Source organism: Callorhinchus milii, unplaced genomic scaffold, assembly GCF_018977255.1.
Source record: "Callorhinchus milii isolate IMCB2004 unplaced genomic scaffold, IMCB_Cmil_1.0 Scaffold23, whole genome shotgun sequence".
Taxonomy (NCBI): Eukaryota; Metazoa; Chordata; class Chondrichthyes; order Chimaeriformes; family Callorhinchidae; genus Callorhinchus; species Callorhinchus milii.
In genome coordinates this window covers 1134259-1151350 of record NW_024704764.1, presented here as the reverse complement: position 1 = coordinate 1151350, position 17092 = coordinate 1134259, and the positions used below count along the sequence as shown (strand labels likewise).

The window sequence follows — 17092 nt, the reverse complement described above, 5'->3', positions numbered from 1 at the left end:
ACGCTTGATCTCTCTCTCTCCCCACACCCCCTCCCCCCACCCTCACCCCACCCTCTCACCCTCTCACTCTCTCTATATATAGTACATAAGTTATATCTTCAAAGATGGGAAATATCCAAAAGGTTTATGCAATTGTAAAGTTTCCTTTAATTCTACATAAAGATACGTTTGTAAGGAGCGAATTGGTTACAAATCAATGCGTCGGCTCTGAGCAGCAAAGCACGTACTGGCGGGTAACATTTCCCAATTTACTGTCGATATATAATTATACGTATGGAAGACTAATTTATGAAAATAATTAAATGATTTATTTGTAGGGTAAGAGCTCTTTTCAAATAAAATTATTTGTGGTTATGGTGGTCGAGAAAGGATCTCGTTGTGGTATAAACTGAAGAGGAGCGAAGGCCATATTAACACAAAAGAACCATAGTTGATATTGAATCAGATCTGTTATGAACATGCTTTTATTTGAAGTAATTTTATGCTGCATTAATCTCTTTTAGAAACATATGCAATTATTATCCCCGAGTCTCTGCGATTCAAAATGTATGAATTCTTTTGATCAGTGCTAACTTGACTCAGAAAATCGACATTTTAATCTAAATTAAGGGATGTTTCTATGGCTTTCGAAGTGAATATCAGTGCATTTAAACAGATACAAGTGCATTTTGTCATTATTTAGTAAAGTAGACTACGCCTTGTAGAATAAACCCGGGCGAATTTCGTTCAGTCGTGTAATTTGCTCTCTTGAGATATATTTTATAACTAATTTCCGTGAAAACCTAAGCAGCATGTTCGTGCATAATTCTGCGTAAAGCCAGTGAGGGGGACATGAAGAAAAACACTATTACATTCGATATACTGCTTATATATTTTCCCACAAAATATAATTAACATTTAGTTACAGCGCCGCATAAAGGAGGTGACAAAAACGTGGGAATACACCGAGAAGGACGGTTTCATTCATTTGATGCAGAAAATATCGAAATCCACTTACTTAAACGGTGGCATTTTTGTAAGGGAAGAAATGGAACTTTTTTGTTATATAGAGAGATATATATATTAAAAAAAAAGCAATTTCCTTACGCACAAACATGGCGGCGAGGAGGCTTGTTGTTAGTAGTCATGAAGAAACGCAATAAATTCCTTGTTGTTTTATGAAAATTTACAACTTTGTGATAGAACTTTATGAGTGGATCTGTCCTTCCATTGGCCGCTGCCGGTCATGTGGATAGCAACCGTGAACATGAACTTTTTATGATTTCCCATGTGAGTATATTGCAGCATTCTTTTGGCCACTGCACCTTGGGTCGGATCTGTGTGCTCCTGAGGGCTTCTGCAGCTTTTTTTTAAAAAAAACTTTCATAGTTACTATGAGAGGTGCACACACACACACACACACACACACACACAAAGTCAATAATACTTTTGCAATCTATGACTTGACTGCCGACTAGGAGATTTCAGGGATGACTGGTGAAACGCAAATTTCAATGCTGTGGATGATATCATTTTTCAAAGAGATTCGGTTCCTGACTTCCAACGTAAATGACGGACGCGAGAACTCCCGAACGATCTGCGGCGGCGGCGGCAGCAGCAGGTCCGCCGACAGCTATCAGAACCGGACAATATTGCCCGCGAAGAAAATTGCTTTCCACACGAGGGAAGAGAAGATTTAAAAGTCGCAGCTGATCCTAAGAAGGTAAGACAAATATTAGCATTTGTTTTATATTTGGTTCTGTTCTTCTTGTCGGTATTTTAAGGCGAAACTCAGTTATGGAGACGTATAGGAATTAATAGGAGACTTGTTGACGTCAGTGAAAGAGCATTATTTTATTCAAAAATCATACAATACCACACTGTGGAAAGTTATTTGGTTAGTTTTAATGAGAGGCGTAGCTTTGGGATTGATTTTTGGTGGTAGGCTATGTTCCTTCAGACATCTCTGTGGTATAATTATGTATTCCCTCTTCCCGTGATGTGTTGACAAATCTATCACTGCGTTCGGTATTATGGTAAAGTTAGACGCGTTCGATAATGTTCATCTTTTCTCAGGGGCCACTTATTACGTAAACAATTTTAACAAGAGATACCAGTAATTAGGAGGGTGCAACTCACCCATGGTGACGTACAGACGTACCCTAATTATGATAAAATAGTGGCATTTCCCTTTTCTGGTATCTGGATTATTGTATTGATTCTGATTGAGATAAACATGTTTGTGCTATTATTGCATACAGATTGTAATGTGGCATTCATCATTTCTTGCGGTTATTGTATTGGAGCGCTTCAGACGGTTTCAGTTTACATCTAGAGTGGATGATATCTCTTGTGATCATATAAGATGGCGTTTAGTTGACTGTGGTCTGAGTGTTTAGCAACGGAGAGGCCCAGTAGCTTCGCATTAATATGATATTAATGTATCAGGTGGGGGGGGTGGGGGGGTGGGTGTGGGCGTCGGAGAGAAAGGAAAGGATTCCTTGTTCTCTGTTGCCACCTAGCGCTCAACCAGGTCGAACGAGCTGGAAAATGAGAGGCTCGGCTGCATTCGCTTCAAAACCACAATTATTTGGGTGCATTGCAAACTGAACTGTGGCTTTGGAATTTTAGAAAATCTGCAGCTGTATTAATTATTGTGTTCGTGCGGTTCTCAGCAGTGCCTTTGACGTGTTTGCTCTGTCCCATTTCAACTCTGTCCTATTTCACGTGCAATGATTATTATGGTTCAATTTTTTTTTCAATAATATATATACCGTCTGTTTTGAAAGACCACACCATAATAATCCTGACCCCGAGATCCTTACCGCGCTGTTGGAATGTGTCTAATACTCCTACGATAGGTTGCGGTTGCTGTTTCTATTTCCGAATGCTTTGTTTCAACACCATCCCATTCATGTTAAAGTAAATACCCAAACTCATTGCAACCTATGATCATTTGCCGACATCATTGAAGAATTTCAATGTTGCATCAAAACTAAGCTGGCGTGGAGTTATTTTAAATGCATTTGGAGACATTTCTCTCGTGGACTAATTCTTGCCTTTACGTATGCAAATCTGTACCAAGCTCTGGATTGTTTTATTCCTGCACAATTGGGAATTGTACAGTATTCCCTGACTGCCATTGCGCCTTATAGGTTCAAATCCTTTAAACATTTGGTTATATATATCTAGTTGTATGTAAGTCATTTCACATAGTAATCCTAATCCCCTTAATTTTACCCTCCTATATTTTCCTATAAAGGAGTTCATATCTGGTCAATAACAAAGGGCTGCTGAAATGTACACAGAATATAAAGCAGGAAATGTCGTTGGCGACAATAAACACAATTTCTCCGGCGGATATCCAGTTTTAAAAATATACAATTAAAGGATTTAGCGCAGAGCAATATATTGCATAAAGAAAATGGATTTTACTTTTCCATGGAAGCTCAAACAAAAGCATTTTTTTGGATTTGTCCAAATGGAAATAGTGAAATTCGTTGGTAAAGTAACCAGCTCCTGACCTTTTTGATTAACGTATGCGATAATCTCAAAATGCAATATACTACCTGGTTATATACCTGGGATCCATTCTTTGCCCAGAATATCTCTATTTCTGTTGATTTTCCTCTTTGAATCAACAAACCAAATTGTGCTTCACTCCAATAAGAAGATTACGTGAATAGACAGAACAGATTTATTAGGTGCTTTATAACAAATTTAAAATATGTGTAAAACAATAGGAAAGGTAAAGATAAACATAGTATTCTTTGCAAAATCCAAATAGTGATAAAAGGAAACAGTTGTCAACATACCATTGATTTTAATGACTCTACTGACTTGCAATAGATAAATAGGTTACATTCTCACGCAATATTATTTCCTAGATTTCTTGCAATTTCGAAGGTGATTTAAAATAATAGGATTAACCTGTAGGACTGTTATAAATTGATTGAGACAATGCCAATACTTCCTGGAGGTTCACCGTTAGCCATTCTGAGGGACACCTTTCAAAATGACTCCCTTCCCAAAGTTTATTCAGCAATCCTTAGCAATTTGTTTTGTTTCCTCCCACTGAAACCCACATCTTGGAAAACAATAAAAGCTGTCGGCATATAGAAACGAACAGACAAGCAAAAACTGCATCTTAATATCTAGCAACCCTCTATAATTAGCTCAGGATATTTTTGAAACAGATGTTCAAAACCAGGAAATGGCGCATTCCTGAAACACGTTTCTCACAAATCTCATTCATAAATAAAACAAGCTTCTAGAAACATTTCAGGGTATAAATACTAAAGCTATTCCATCATCGTGGCATTTTTGGGGGGATTTGCTAAAAAAATGAGGAGGTCAATGTTTTTAAAACTACACCTGATTTTAAATCCTACAATATTCTACCTATAAACTAGATTTGTCTCAATTTTCAATTAAGCAGCATGATAAATTCAGCTCATCTGATAATATGGAAAAAATCATAAATAACCGAAATATCTCTAATTGTCAGAGATTTGAATCAAAGTAGATAGACTGCAGGGAAAAACACATATTTCAGTGCACACATTTTTTTGTTTGGAAATGTATAGTTTAAGCATAATATCACATAAGATATTGGAGCAATAGCATTATATGTGTCCAGTGTTTCATAACTAAGTATTAATTTGCACATCATGCATTCCTGAAGACAATGTTGTATCTATCATTGAACTTTTTGCGGTGGGATAAACCTCGGAATTAATACAATACATTTTAACACAAGAAATAAGTCTGCAAATGTACTCACTGATCTAAGCAAAGCACATTTAAAATTCCAATACTTCTGTCAGCGAAGACCATTCTTGCCGTGTTTAGACCCAGCCGCTTGTTATTATAAGGCAGTCACTTTAGGACAAGTCCTTCTTTGTGAATTTGAAACATTTTATGCGTTTCTCTCTCGTTTTTGTCTTTCGTATTTTCCCGTGACAAACTTTACCCTTTGCAGATATTATTCCGGCTCTTACATGTAAAATTGCGCCCGTTTCTGTGCAGTTCCGGCTTTACCCCCCGGTGGCGAGGGAGGATTCTGTTTGTTGCAAAGTTCTTTCCGTTTGTTTTGTGGTTCTAATTGAACGATTAAAACTTGGTATTTTTCCGTCCCATTTTCACGTGCATCAAAGTAAAACGGTGGAAACTGCAACACATACAGAAGAAAGAACTTTCAGGAACTCTGAGGTTGAACTGAATAACACACACACACACACACACAAACACACAAACACACATATACTCGTGGAAACGAAACGGTTGATCGTGCATAATTAGGAATTGACACTAAAACAAAAATATCAGTGAAAGTGAAACACAATGAATACCGTGTAATAATTGAAGAGCTATAATGCTGGTTTGAGATTGAAAATGGAGGAAAGTAACAATGTATTCAATATTTTAATGTGTTATTTGAATGCCTATATACTAAAGGAGGATTTATTTCATATTGTTGTTTAGTTTGAGATGCTTTGCAGTCCCCTGTGCTTGTCTGGCTGATTGAATGTTGCGTACACATTTATTTATTTGAAAACAATACCCATACGTTTGGTTGCCTTTTGCAATATTTGTTAAAGTCGTGGTAGTAAAGGTTAAATCTGAAGATACTGTGTTGTATTTATTTGCTTTTTTTCTGTTTGGAACTTTTCCCCATCACATGTGCGGTTTGTGCTATTGCCTCTGATTCATGGCTAAGACCCTCATGGGTGCTATTTTCCTATCAAACAGTATTGCCATTGGTCAGTCGATGATCAGATGGTTATATTTCCTGCTGTCCTTTCTGGCACTTGGCCATCCAGAATCAAACCCATCTCGCTAACTGCTAATAGCACAGGCAGTTGGAATAATACACAACAAATCATAACAGAGCGCAGCCAACAAATGAGTTCGTATTTTGTGAACTCTACTTTCCCGGTGACTCTTGCTGGTGGACAAGAGTCCTTCCTTGGGCAGATTCCGCTATGTTCCTCCGGTTATGACCCTTTAAGGCACTACCCGGCTACGTATGGGGCTACAAACATGCAGGACAAGAGTTACCCATCACCCTCTTACTATCAACAAACCAACGGTACGTATGGGTGCAATCGGACACCCGGTGATTACGGGGCACCCGTTTTTTACCGGGAAAAAGAACCCTCCTGTACTGGATCATCCAGTAGCCCTAAGTACCACTCACTCGAGGACGCAACTCACTTTAACGCTGACCAACGCAAGACCGAGTGCACACAGAACAGAATTTTATATGGGGAAGCGGAGGACCAGAAGAACTCGTTGCCTGTGTACCCCTGGATGCAAAGAATGAACTCCAGTGGGGGTGAGTTTTGTTTTCATACTACATAATTCTATGTGTGTAAAAAAACACCACCTCTGTCTGCATGTTTAGATTGAGCATAATCAGAGAGAGCACCAAAAAAAANTCGTTCATTACACTTCTTCGAAAATGAACATCAAATATTAAATTTATTTCACTAGAATTAAAATCCATTTCACTCTGACCAGCTCCACATTATATGAAAGCTGCATATTCAGAGACTCTGAATAATTCATTAAAATCCAAAGTCTGATACATAAGATTAATATGTTAATGTACATAAATGTTCTCTATTGAAAGATGCATTCAGAACCGTTGTTCCTAAAGGTTTTAATGAATAGCTAATAGGCCTATAGCTTTCAACATCTTCACCGTATAGACCACAGTCATGAAAAATAAATAATACCCAGGGTTTTAGGATGCTAACAGTTTGTTACATAGTTCCCGATGAAACTGACGAATGCAATTTGTCCAATATAATCAATAAGAATCACTTGTTATTTCTAATGCTTTTGTCTACTGTTACCATGCTATGTGTGATAATCAAAATGTTAATTTATTTCTGTCTATCTTACTTTCTTTCTATTCCACGTCTCTCTTATTTCCCAGCCTCAGCGTTTAACCCCAACGGACGACGCGGGCGACAAACATACACGCGATATCAAACTCTGGAGCTGGAGAAAGAGTTTCACTTTAACCGCTACTTGACCAGACGACGCAGGATAGAGATTGCACACGCACTTTGCCTCACAGAACGCCAGATCAAGATCTGGTTTCAGAACAGGCGGATGAAATGGAAAAAAGAGAACAAATTGCTCAACTCATCACAGTTAAGCGGCGAAGAGACAGAAGAAAAATCAACAGAGTGAAAAAAAACAGGAAATGTTAAGGAAAATAAGAACGCTATGCGGTTCTTTATTTAAAAATAATGAATATTAAAAAGTTTACATCTTGTTTTCCTTTGCGCACCCGTGAAGTTGTACATTTGAGTATTTGTTGTAAGATTTTATATAATGCTATTGCTCCAATATAAAGTTATGCATTCCTTTGCTCGACTCTGGCAACCATTGTTTCACTCTGGTGCCACACAGTTTTTAATAAATATAGAAGTATTCGATGAATTCTGTATTTCAATTGAGGTGTTGCAATATTGTGATTTGTTTTTGCGCTGGTTTCAGCTCGGTAGTTAATTACAAGAGTTTTGTGCACTGTGAACACTACATTTGCTTTATTCTATATGTATGTGTGTGTGTGTGTGTGTGTGTGTGTGTGTGTGCGAGCGATTGTATAAATAATTTAAGATAAGTTGTAAATATTGCCATGGGATTTTGGGAAAAATGAGAGGAAAAGTTCAAAATGTCTTTCAGAGTTCAGTCAGGTTTTTTTAAAAAAAGTAATGGTTATTGTGTTTGTAGCGTGTTTAATAAATCTTTATCTGATGCACCCTTATCTGGAATGACAATAAAGTTTTCAAAAATCGAATCATTTGCATTTTTCAAAGCCTGCAATATAACTACCATGGCACACAGGAAAGTCGAGGCTATCTGAGACAAGGGGCAAACCTTGTTAAATCCGCAATATCGTTTCTCTTGTCAATCTGTCACAATTCCTAACATTTCACTTTTCCTCGTTTAATTACTTTATTGCTATCATTTCCATGCAAAACTTATGTACGTTTCACCCCAGTAATCGGTTTTTGGTCCGCTTCTGAGTCTGAAATCACAGACATAGCTCGCTGGTTTGATATTCAACATAATCAGATCTTTGAAATTCACAATGATATTATTGTGGTGGTAAAATAAATGAAGGATGTTCCAGCTTTGACGAGCGATCTGAGGATGTAATGATTTTCACTGTAACAGTCGTCGCCCGGGCTCGAAAAAATAGCGCGACCGATTGATGACACAGTCTTGTTAAAACTACATCTTTAAGAAGGAGTTTTAACGCCATAGAGTCACAGCCTCGTGAGTTCCCCCAAACCCACAAAGTTCCTTCTGCAGCAGATTTGTCCTTAAAATCCTTCTGTCTAGAAGCACATCCCCCTCACGCTGAAGCCTCTCTTCCAGTTATTTATTGAACCCTCTATAAAGGTGAATTGCCCCAAGCCGACCCGATAAGAGATCCCATAAAAATACTTCTGTACGAAACCAGGAAAGGATCCGTGACTGTGGGACGTATTTTCTTTATTTCTCATCTAAATTGTAATCTAAACGAATGGTTCCACCAAAGTACGCCATGCTCGGCAGTACACCGAGTAAATAAGTTCAAATGTGCATTTTTTTTATGAAAAAAAAACCTCATTCAAAACATACGTAGTGAAAACCATTGTACGAAGACCACTCCGCTTCACTGAGCGGAGCTGAAAGTGTTTACATGCGAATTTTAACGCTCTAGACGTTAAATCCCTCGCTGTGTGTGGAACACTCTTGTTTCTTTTTGCAGAACAACTTTGTTTTAATACGGGCGGTGTGTTGCCACATATTATCACATTGCAGAACGAAAATTCAACCCGTGTACGCACTGGCAAAACAACACGCAGAAGAGAAGTCACACGGACGGCAAACGCAAAAGGCAGAAGTCACTGGGGCTGCTTGTATTTCACTGACTGGTCAAGGGTAGCAACTTAATTGTATTTAAATGTATCTGGTCAAAAAAACCGAAATAAATTGCTCCACTTCAAGTGCAGCTATAAAACGTGATTTCCAATTCAATTGCAAGATAATTGAATTGCCGTTTTATGTTGGGCAGTTTCGGGGAATTTCTTTTTCGACTATTTTTTTTAAAAAAAAAGAAAACAAATTCATCGTTCCAAGGTTCAACGCATCACGAACAAGCGAGCGACACAAGATTGACATTCTTATACATTTGCGGTCGTTAATTTTTAAGATGAGCCTGTTTTCTGCATTATTGTTATTGGGAACAGCAATGTGAATAGACAGGCGATGACCCTAATGGGTGTAATCCGGACGGAGCCCAGCAGGTGGCGCACGCTGCAAACCTGGCGCCACCATTTGGACGCTCGCATTCACACGGCGTAACGTTTCCCAGATCGTCATTTGTAACCATAGAGCATGAATTACCCCTTGAGGTCATCAGTGAGAATTTACGACTGGTCAACAAAAGCACGTGATTCGACTCGCACCCCCCATATTTGGCCGCATACATAGAAGCGAACGAAGTACAGTCATTTCTATAATTCATTAATATATCATAAATCGTGCAGCATTGGGTTATAACGACTAACAGCCACAAATCAACCCAAAAAAACCAAATGAGCTCTTACTTTGTAAACTCATTCTCCGGTCGCTATCAAAATGGCCCGGATTATCAGTTACTTAATTATGGGACTAGCAGCTCCGACAACGGACCATACAGGGACTCAGGCACCATGCATTCAAGCACTTACGGCTACAACTACAATGGTATGGACCTTAGCATCACCCGATCACCCTCATCTAACCACTTTGGAGTGGGTAATACAGAAAACTCCCGAAGATATCCTCCAGCTACAGAAAGCAGGTTCAGGCAAACAGCGAGCTGCACCCTCTCCTCTCCAGAACCCATACCCTGTTCCGGCAAGGACAGTCACGGAGCCAAGGGTTCTCCATCTGATCCGGCTACCTCCTCCAGTTCAGCAAGTAATTTTACAGAAATGGACGAGGCCGGAGCATCCTCAGATGCCGAAGAGAGCAATCAAGCCAACAGCAACCATCTCAGGGCACAGCAAGAATCAACACAGACGACAACAGCACATCAACAGCCACAAATATTCCCTTGGATGAGGAAGCTTCACATTGGCCAGGGTACACATTTATTTTATGTTTATCACTCTCTACCGCTTTCGCCAGGTAATTCATGGCGTCCGATTCTACAACCTGTACGCCAAAAAAATTATATCATTTTTTCTTTAAAAAAATGCGCAAATAGAAACTTAACTGTAGATTTTCCACAAATTAAATTTAAATTTCGAATCTGAAGACCACCATTTTACAACGTGCATGGGGGGGGGGGGGGGGGTGGGGGTGGGGGGGTAATTATGCCCAGTTCGACCAACAAATAATGTGAAAACGAAGTGCTTTAAAATAAAGGATCGCATTTTAAGGCTGATAAATTCTAAACATCAATACGGTATCTCCACATATTGCAGTGTGGCAGCTACCAGTAGCAATTCGCGACCATTGGAATAACAAAGAGTGGTGTAAGCATCTATCCTGGATAGCCAACATTGCTGTGTCCTGTTTTCTATGGGTCTGCTCAGCATTTTCGAACCAATTAAGAAAAACAGTGATTGCATTTGTGTGTGTCTATCTATGAGTGTGCATGTCTGCGCTCCAGATATTTGGGAACTGAGCGGTGAAAACAGGATACTGAAACAATAAAACCCAAATGATAATTAATAGGAATTCAGATTGAAGACAATAGTACCAATATATATCATGAAAATTAGATACAACTGTTTTCAAGATATAAAATTATGTTCTTATTGAAAAAGAAGGTTATAATGAGGACAGATTGAGTAACACCATGGATAAAATTCCTCTATTTATTAACAGATGGTTTGAGTGGACCGGATGGGAAAAGGGCAAGAACCGCTTATACTCGTTTCCAGACTTTGGAGTTGGAAAAAGAGTTCCACTTCAACAGATATCTAACCCGGCGGCGGAGGATAGAGATTGCTCATGCACTCTGTCTCTCAGAACGGCAGATCAAGATCTGGTTCCAGAACCGGAGAATGAAATGGAAAAAGGACAACAAGCTCAAAAGCATGAGCATGACCGCTGGAGGAAGCGCGTTTCAACCATGATAATAAAAAAAAGTATTTTAAAAAAAATCCATGCTCCAGTACTGTACAGCGAGGCTCTTCTCTACCCCACTCCCCCACCCCCAACACCACCCCCCCCCCCCCCCCCCCCCCTCCACTACCACCACCCGCATGTCGTTAAATATTAAAGACGACTTAAAACTTTTCTGTGGTACTGCTAACAAAATATTGTCGTTTACTTTTTTGGGGGGGGAGGATGGATATGTTGTGTTGTTCTGACGCCGTTAAATGCTTGTCTCTGTCCTACATCTGTTTCTGTCAGTGAGCTGTTGATGCTTTATTGAAAAGTAGCATGGTTTTGTGGATTGTAAATGGCAAAACTTATTTATAATTGACACAAGGTGTACAGTTTGATTCCCCCCTTCCTGTAAACCCACCCCAGTTAATATTACCAATACGTTTTTTTTGTCCCTGCACTACCCTTGCAAAAAAACTTGTAAATTTCTACCCTAAAGCTATCGGTGTTTTTAAGCAGCTCTATAAGCCGAAATTCCATTTAGAGTGTAACCATGTGTAATTATAAGTGGATAGATTCAAAATCAGCGATGATTGTACACGATTATTAGTGAGTTATATTGGTTGTAAATAATGAGGGGAAAAAAGTTTATGATGTTGCCTATAGCTAGTCTGCAGTAGGCAGAGTGATGGATGGCATATTTTCTGTGGAAATCGGCAACAGTAATGTCTGGCTGTTTACAGTATGTTGCCAATAAGTTTTTTTGTATTTGTTTGTAGCCTAATTCAAAGTATAATAAAAGTTTCTCACAACTGTGCATGGCCTCTAATTGTATAATCTAATGACTGTGTAAAAGCCATAGTATCACTGTACTCAAAAGTACAATGCATCCCGGTGCGACTGGGGAATAGGTATCGTTAGCACAGTAAACAATATCATAGGTGATACTTACAATAAATCATACCTGCTTTATCCCAACTCATTTACTATATGTATTTCATAAATACTAACTTTTTAAAAAACGATTTAAATATGGATTTCGATTAATTGCGTTACCGAGTTGCTTTGCACTGCAAAAAAGACTGACATACTCATAGATTGTTATTTTACGCCTCATCATTAAATTGTAACTGTTGACTTTGTATATGAATTTAAACGGTTAACTACATTCAGCTGTTTCACTGTATTTGACATCTGGCCTCAGAACGGCTGTCCATTTGGCTGAAATATTCCTTAATCGCGTTTTTCAGCTTTTACCTGCTTTGGGTATCTGGTTTCAACTTTGTACAGTTCTTTTTGTTGTTGTTGCCTATATTTGACATATACCATCTGATATCGCAGGTTTTTATGCTATGGCCTCGGAGAATTGTACAGTAACGAGAGGTATCACTTAAAATGTGTCTAAATAACTTTACGTTTCTAAGAGTCATCTTTTGTGTAACAGGTTTAGTTTAAGCTCAACTTACCAAATAGGTCCATTTCTTATAGGTAGTGTAGTTGATAATTCAAACAGCAAATGTGAGTTCTATCCTGCAATGTGCGTGTTCCCTTGTGAATATAACAAACTACATATACAAGAACTCGGTATGACATTGGGATGTCAACTGAATTGGGTATTTATCTCAAAGTTAGATCGTAAAAATCGCCCGAACCGCGAGCAGATACCCCTACTGGCTCCGAAAAGTCACGTGGGGTCGTTAAAGTTAGTTTTATGGTTCTGGGGAGTTGACAAGGTACAATATATTTCACATTCAGTATAATGTTAGTGACGCTGAACTTTATCTGGCTGGGTTTGCAGATTGTGAGACTATAATGTGACTGGGCTTCCAGAGGATCCAGCGGGTCTCCTTAGCAGACCCAGGTATGGCTCAAATCTCTCTTGGATACAGTTGGAAGAATGGAGCGACACTCGTGAAAGTAAGTTCTGCTGAAATGTTAAGCATAAGTGTGCCCTGGCAAGATTATCGAGTTAAGCAGAGGTTCTCACGTTTGAAAATGGGCACTGCACTTATAACACTGTTTAAATGAATCCTATTGCCGATGGTTCAGATTTTCTTTTAAAAAACGCCAATGAAATCTAAACGTAAAGAAACCGTTGGTTGGATTAATAGGGCCCCATTCATAATGATTGATTATTCTGTCTGTGTATAATTAAATATTCCTAATGTTTTATTTCGGTGTAACATCGAACTTGCGAGAAGCATATGTCAGATTTATATAAATGCAGTTCTTATATTTGTATTAATACACTATCCTGACTGGAACCTGTCCTTGGTGGAATTTGGTGGAATTAGACCTTTTATTTTTTTTCAAATCAGTCATTTTATTCCTTCCTGAAAGCTTATTTCGTGATCCAGATTTCGTTTGCAGTGTAAAGAGCGATCGTTCCATTCCTTTCGCATTTTAGACATGTGGCGGTGGTATAACGTCAAACCAACCGAAGTACTTTTAACTATTTAACTGTGGCAAAGGAGGACGTATTCGAATCAGTGCAGTGAATGGTTTTAATTTGGTACAAAGTTGATTGTTGATTTATTGAGATCACAAAGCGTTGATTTTAACTTGAATAGAGTTTCTGGGGCTTTCCGTTAGCTTTTCTTATTTTCAACTAATACTGACAATGATTTCCCTTTCTGGAATAATACTCGTGTAGGTACATCAAGAATTACAAAAGCAAAACTGTCCCAAGTGTATTCTCGTAATATTATGCACATTGGTTATATAGTTTTAAAAGGAAGTTAATATTTTGAGGAAGCGGTATACACTCAAGGACACCCGCTTATTTATTTTAAAAAATGTCCGTAGTTTATCAACATTTGAAACTTTATCCAAACCCTCTAATACACAATGTGTCGAGGATAATATTTTTAAAGTCAAATTTACCACAAGTGATCTGCAGTATTTTATCGCAACTTAATTCCTCTGCAATAATAGGTTTATATCTTGGACAGAGAGAGGTGATTATTCCATCCTTCGGCAAAGGTCAATAGTAAAATATTTCGTGAAAACGTGCGTTCAAAATAAGCATGTGTATAATAGAAACTAAATTTAAAATAGTCTTCAGTAATATTCTGTTCTCTATCCTTTATTTCCTTTGCTTTCGAATTAGTGATTAGTACGATTTGGGCTGAACGACGCGTTTCTCGTGAATAAACTATTTTGCTGACTTGGAATATATACACAAATTTAACATTATAATGAAACAATGTTATCCTTTATTATGTATATTAACGTATCACTTCATAAAAACAGTAAGTGAATAGTGATGGACTGTATTTTACACTCTAATATATTTGCTCTTGAATTGTACACTGAGGTAATAACTGCATTACCATATGTATTATGTTTTCTGTATTTTAAGTCACGATTTTAATATTACTTTTAACATTTTCTTTGGTTTTGACATAAAGGGAATTTAGATTTTGTATTTACCATCGTTTTCAAATGTGGCTGTTTAAAGGTGACAAACAAAAAGTTGCAAATATTTTGGACGAATGATTTTTCTGGGGAAGTAGGAAGACACAGGTTAAGGCGAAAGAATTTTAAATAATTTCTTTGGGTTACACATCTTGTTAATCCTTCAATGTACGATACTGATTTATTTTGATCCACCAGTAACCATTATCAAAAAGGAGAACAAAGACTAACATAATGATATACAGTAGTTAGTATTTTATTAATGTAATGTGGTGCAGGTTACAGTGTTTGAATACTGTTACGCCTGTCCTATAAACAGAAAACATATTAATATACCATCCTTACTGTACTGGGGCTTCCTGTCACTTTAATAGAATGACTGTGCTTGTTTTGGGGGTTCGTTTACACAGCACATGTAAGATCACTTGAGCAGTCTTAAACAGGTCTAAAGAGAAATTTAGATAGGTAAGAAGAAAATTATACCTTGACATGTTTCATCGGGAAATGTCAAGTGTCTCACCCTGCAACAATGATTGCTGTGTCATGGCCATCGGTTCATCCTGAGGCGGACTGTCAATTGTTTAATGCTCCTGTTTCCGGTGCAATATTGGAGAGAGCCCTTGAAAGCCAATGTTACAAGTTCAAGATTTTCAGAAATTCGGATTCTTTCTGTCATCGTTTGATTGCCCTTCTGTGCTGATAGCTGTGGCGGATCCAGAGTGTAAACAGGAAAACGCAGAGCTGACGAGGGAGGGGGTGGGGGGGGGGGGGGGGGGGGGGGGGGGTGGGGGTGGGATGGGGGGCAGGGGTGGGGGTGGGGGGTGGGGGGGGGGAAACAAGAGTGAAATCTTGCGCTTCATTTCCCGTTTGATCCAGCTGGTAGGGCGACTGTCCCTCGATTTTCTGGAGTATAAAATGAGGGGAAAAAAGGGAACCGATCAATACACTTTTTTTTTACGATTTCCAAATATATATTTTATGTATGGATTTTCAATGACATTTTAGGGATTTAGAGGTTTGAAAAAAAATCCTATCAGGTAAACTTTTTTTCCCCCCAAAAAGAAATTGTCAATTTCAGGTCAACCAACCTTTGTGTTCTCGGGCAGAGTTGGAAGGTTCACCAAGTACATTATTTTGACTCTCGATTAATAGTAGTAAATTAGAGGGAATCATTATAAAAATAAGCTATATAATTTTAGAAATATTAAAAGAAGTATGAGATACTAATTATGACAGATATACGCCAGGTATAAAATAATGTTTATATGTGCATTTATATGTATAATGTTTCGCGTGTACATGATATATATGTCCAAATGTTGTCTATTGCAATGAATACGGATTTGAGGTGCAATTATCAATACATAACGGGAAACCTTTGTAAATATTTCATTATCAATTGTGAAACACGAGCAGACATTCACTCCCATTACCGATCTATCTCATGTTATCGGCACTCGCTTCCTTTCTGCACATAGACGCAAATACAAACGCTTATAGCCGGGATCAATAATGAACAGCAACATTAATAATTTAACTGCCGTCAAAGAGGTGCCATATATTCCAATCTACTAGCACCCATGTATTTGGTGCTGAGTGCCTCATAAGCTTATACACACATTCCTATAATTTTAACTGTGCAGTATAAAGGTGATATCTTCTCTTTGTCTACAGGCGGGTTTATTCATTTAAAAAAAGTAATCTGACGATGTACTGTTATAGACAGTGGGATGAATCGGCGACCCAGTATGTGTGCAATTAAGGAGAAAAGGAAAGAATTGAACACAAGCACCTCACATGCTCAGAAAGGTGTTGGGTACATCGCTGTATCTAATTGCTTAAACTATAGATAAAGCACATTCCGATCTTAGAGAATATTGCGTTCTAAAACATGCACTAGAGATAGCATACATATCGTCTAAGTAAACATAACATAAGGTAAGGTGGGGGTCTCAAATCACTCAGCACCATTAATCTGGATACATCCCCATTTAACGCCCCAAATCAAGATTATTTAAAATAAAACCTAAATGATACTCAGTTACTTATTATTTGTGTTGATTCAGAAGGAGATTTGCTTGCTTCTCTCTACCTCACAAGCAGCAGATTTAAGTTTCACAACACAAAACCCGGGAGATATCTTATTGTCTCACATTTCCACTGTAGAGAATCAGCCCTTCCACAATAAAGAGGGATGGGAACAGATTTTCGTTGGATTCATCAAACCTTGACGAATACTCAGGACTGATTTTTGCAGTAATATTCGTAGCATTCAAAGTAATTTCCCATTTGTACCATGTTACTTTGTTTAAATTATTTTTCACAGATTATATTCACGGTATTGAAATTACCCTAAACTCTGACAAACACAAACCCGAATGATGTGGCTGAAACAACATGAACCATTGGAGAGCGCCGTGTGTTACCTGTACTCCGTTTCTGAGTATCGTAACAACGTTGGCTATTCGAACCACATTGAGACAAATTATCAGCGCTTTGCCAAAATCCTTCATGATATTGAAGAGTAACATTTGAAATAAACCCACGATACAGTGAGACCGTAACAGAGATCCGAGGGAGCTGT

The 17092-nt window shown here is 38.2% G+C and overlaps 2 protein-coding genes across 2 annotated transcripts; both read left to right on the top strand.

Annotated features, from left to right (window-relative positions):
- Positions 1 to 5476: 5476 nt before the first annotated feature.
- On the top strand, positions 5477 to 7795 carry hoxb6a (homeobox B6a). The gene is made up of 2 exons (XM_007904371.2): positions 5477 to 6316; positions 6923 to 7795. Exons 1-2 carry the CDS (start codon positions 5758 to 5760, stop codon positions 7180 to 7182), a joined length of 819 nt encoding a protein of 272 aa, XP_007902562.1. The 5' UTR covers positions 5477 to 5757; the 3' UTR covers positions 7183 to 7795.
- A 1594-nt stretch (positions 7796 to 9389) lies between these two features.
- Positions 9390 to 11202, top strand: hoxb5a (homeobox B5a). The gene is made up of 2 exons (XM_007904370.2): positions 9390 to 10116; positions 10867 to 11202. The coding sequence occupies exons 1-2, from the start codon at positions 9585 to 9587 to the stop codon at positions 11115 to 11117; spliced, it is 783 nt and encodes a 260-aa protein (XP_007902561.1). The 5' UTR covers positions 9390 to 9584; the 3' UTR covers positions 11118 to 11202.
- Positions 11203 to 17092: the final 5890 nt, after the last annotated feature.

What these genes read in the sequence shown, in the direction of transcription:
- hoxb5a (XM_007904370.2), top strand. Translation starts at nt 9,585, where the DNA reads ATGAGCTCTTACTTTGTAAACTCATTCTCCGGTCGCTATCAAAATGGC. An exon ending in GAAGCTTCACATTGGCCAGG is followed by an intron (nt 10,117 to 10,866) that starts GTACACATTTAT and finishes ATTTATTAACAG; the next exon opens with ATGGTTTGAGTGGACCGGAT.
- hoxb6a (XM_007904371.2), top strand. Translation starts at nt 5,758, where the DNA reads ATGGTTATATTTCCTGCTGTCCTTTCTGGCACTTGGCCATCCAGAATC. An exon ending in AAGAATGAACTCCAGTGGGG is followed by an intron (nt 6,317 to 6,922) that starts GTGAGTTTTGTT and finishes CTTATTTCCCAG; the next exon opens with CCTCAGCGTTTAACCCCAAC.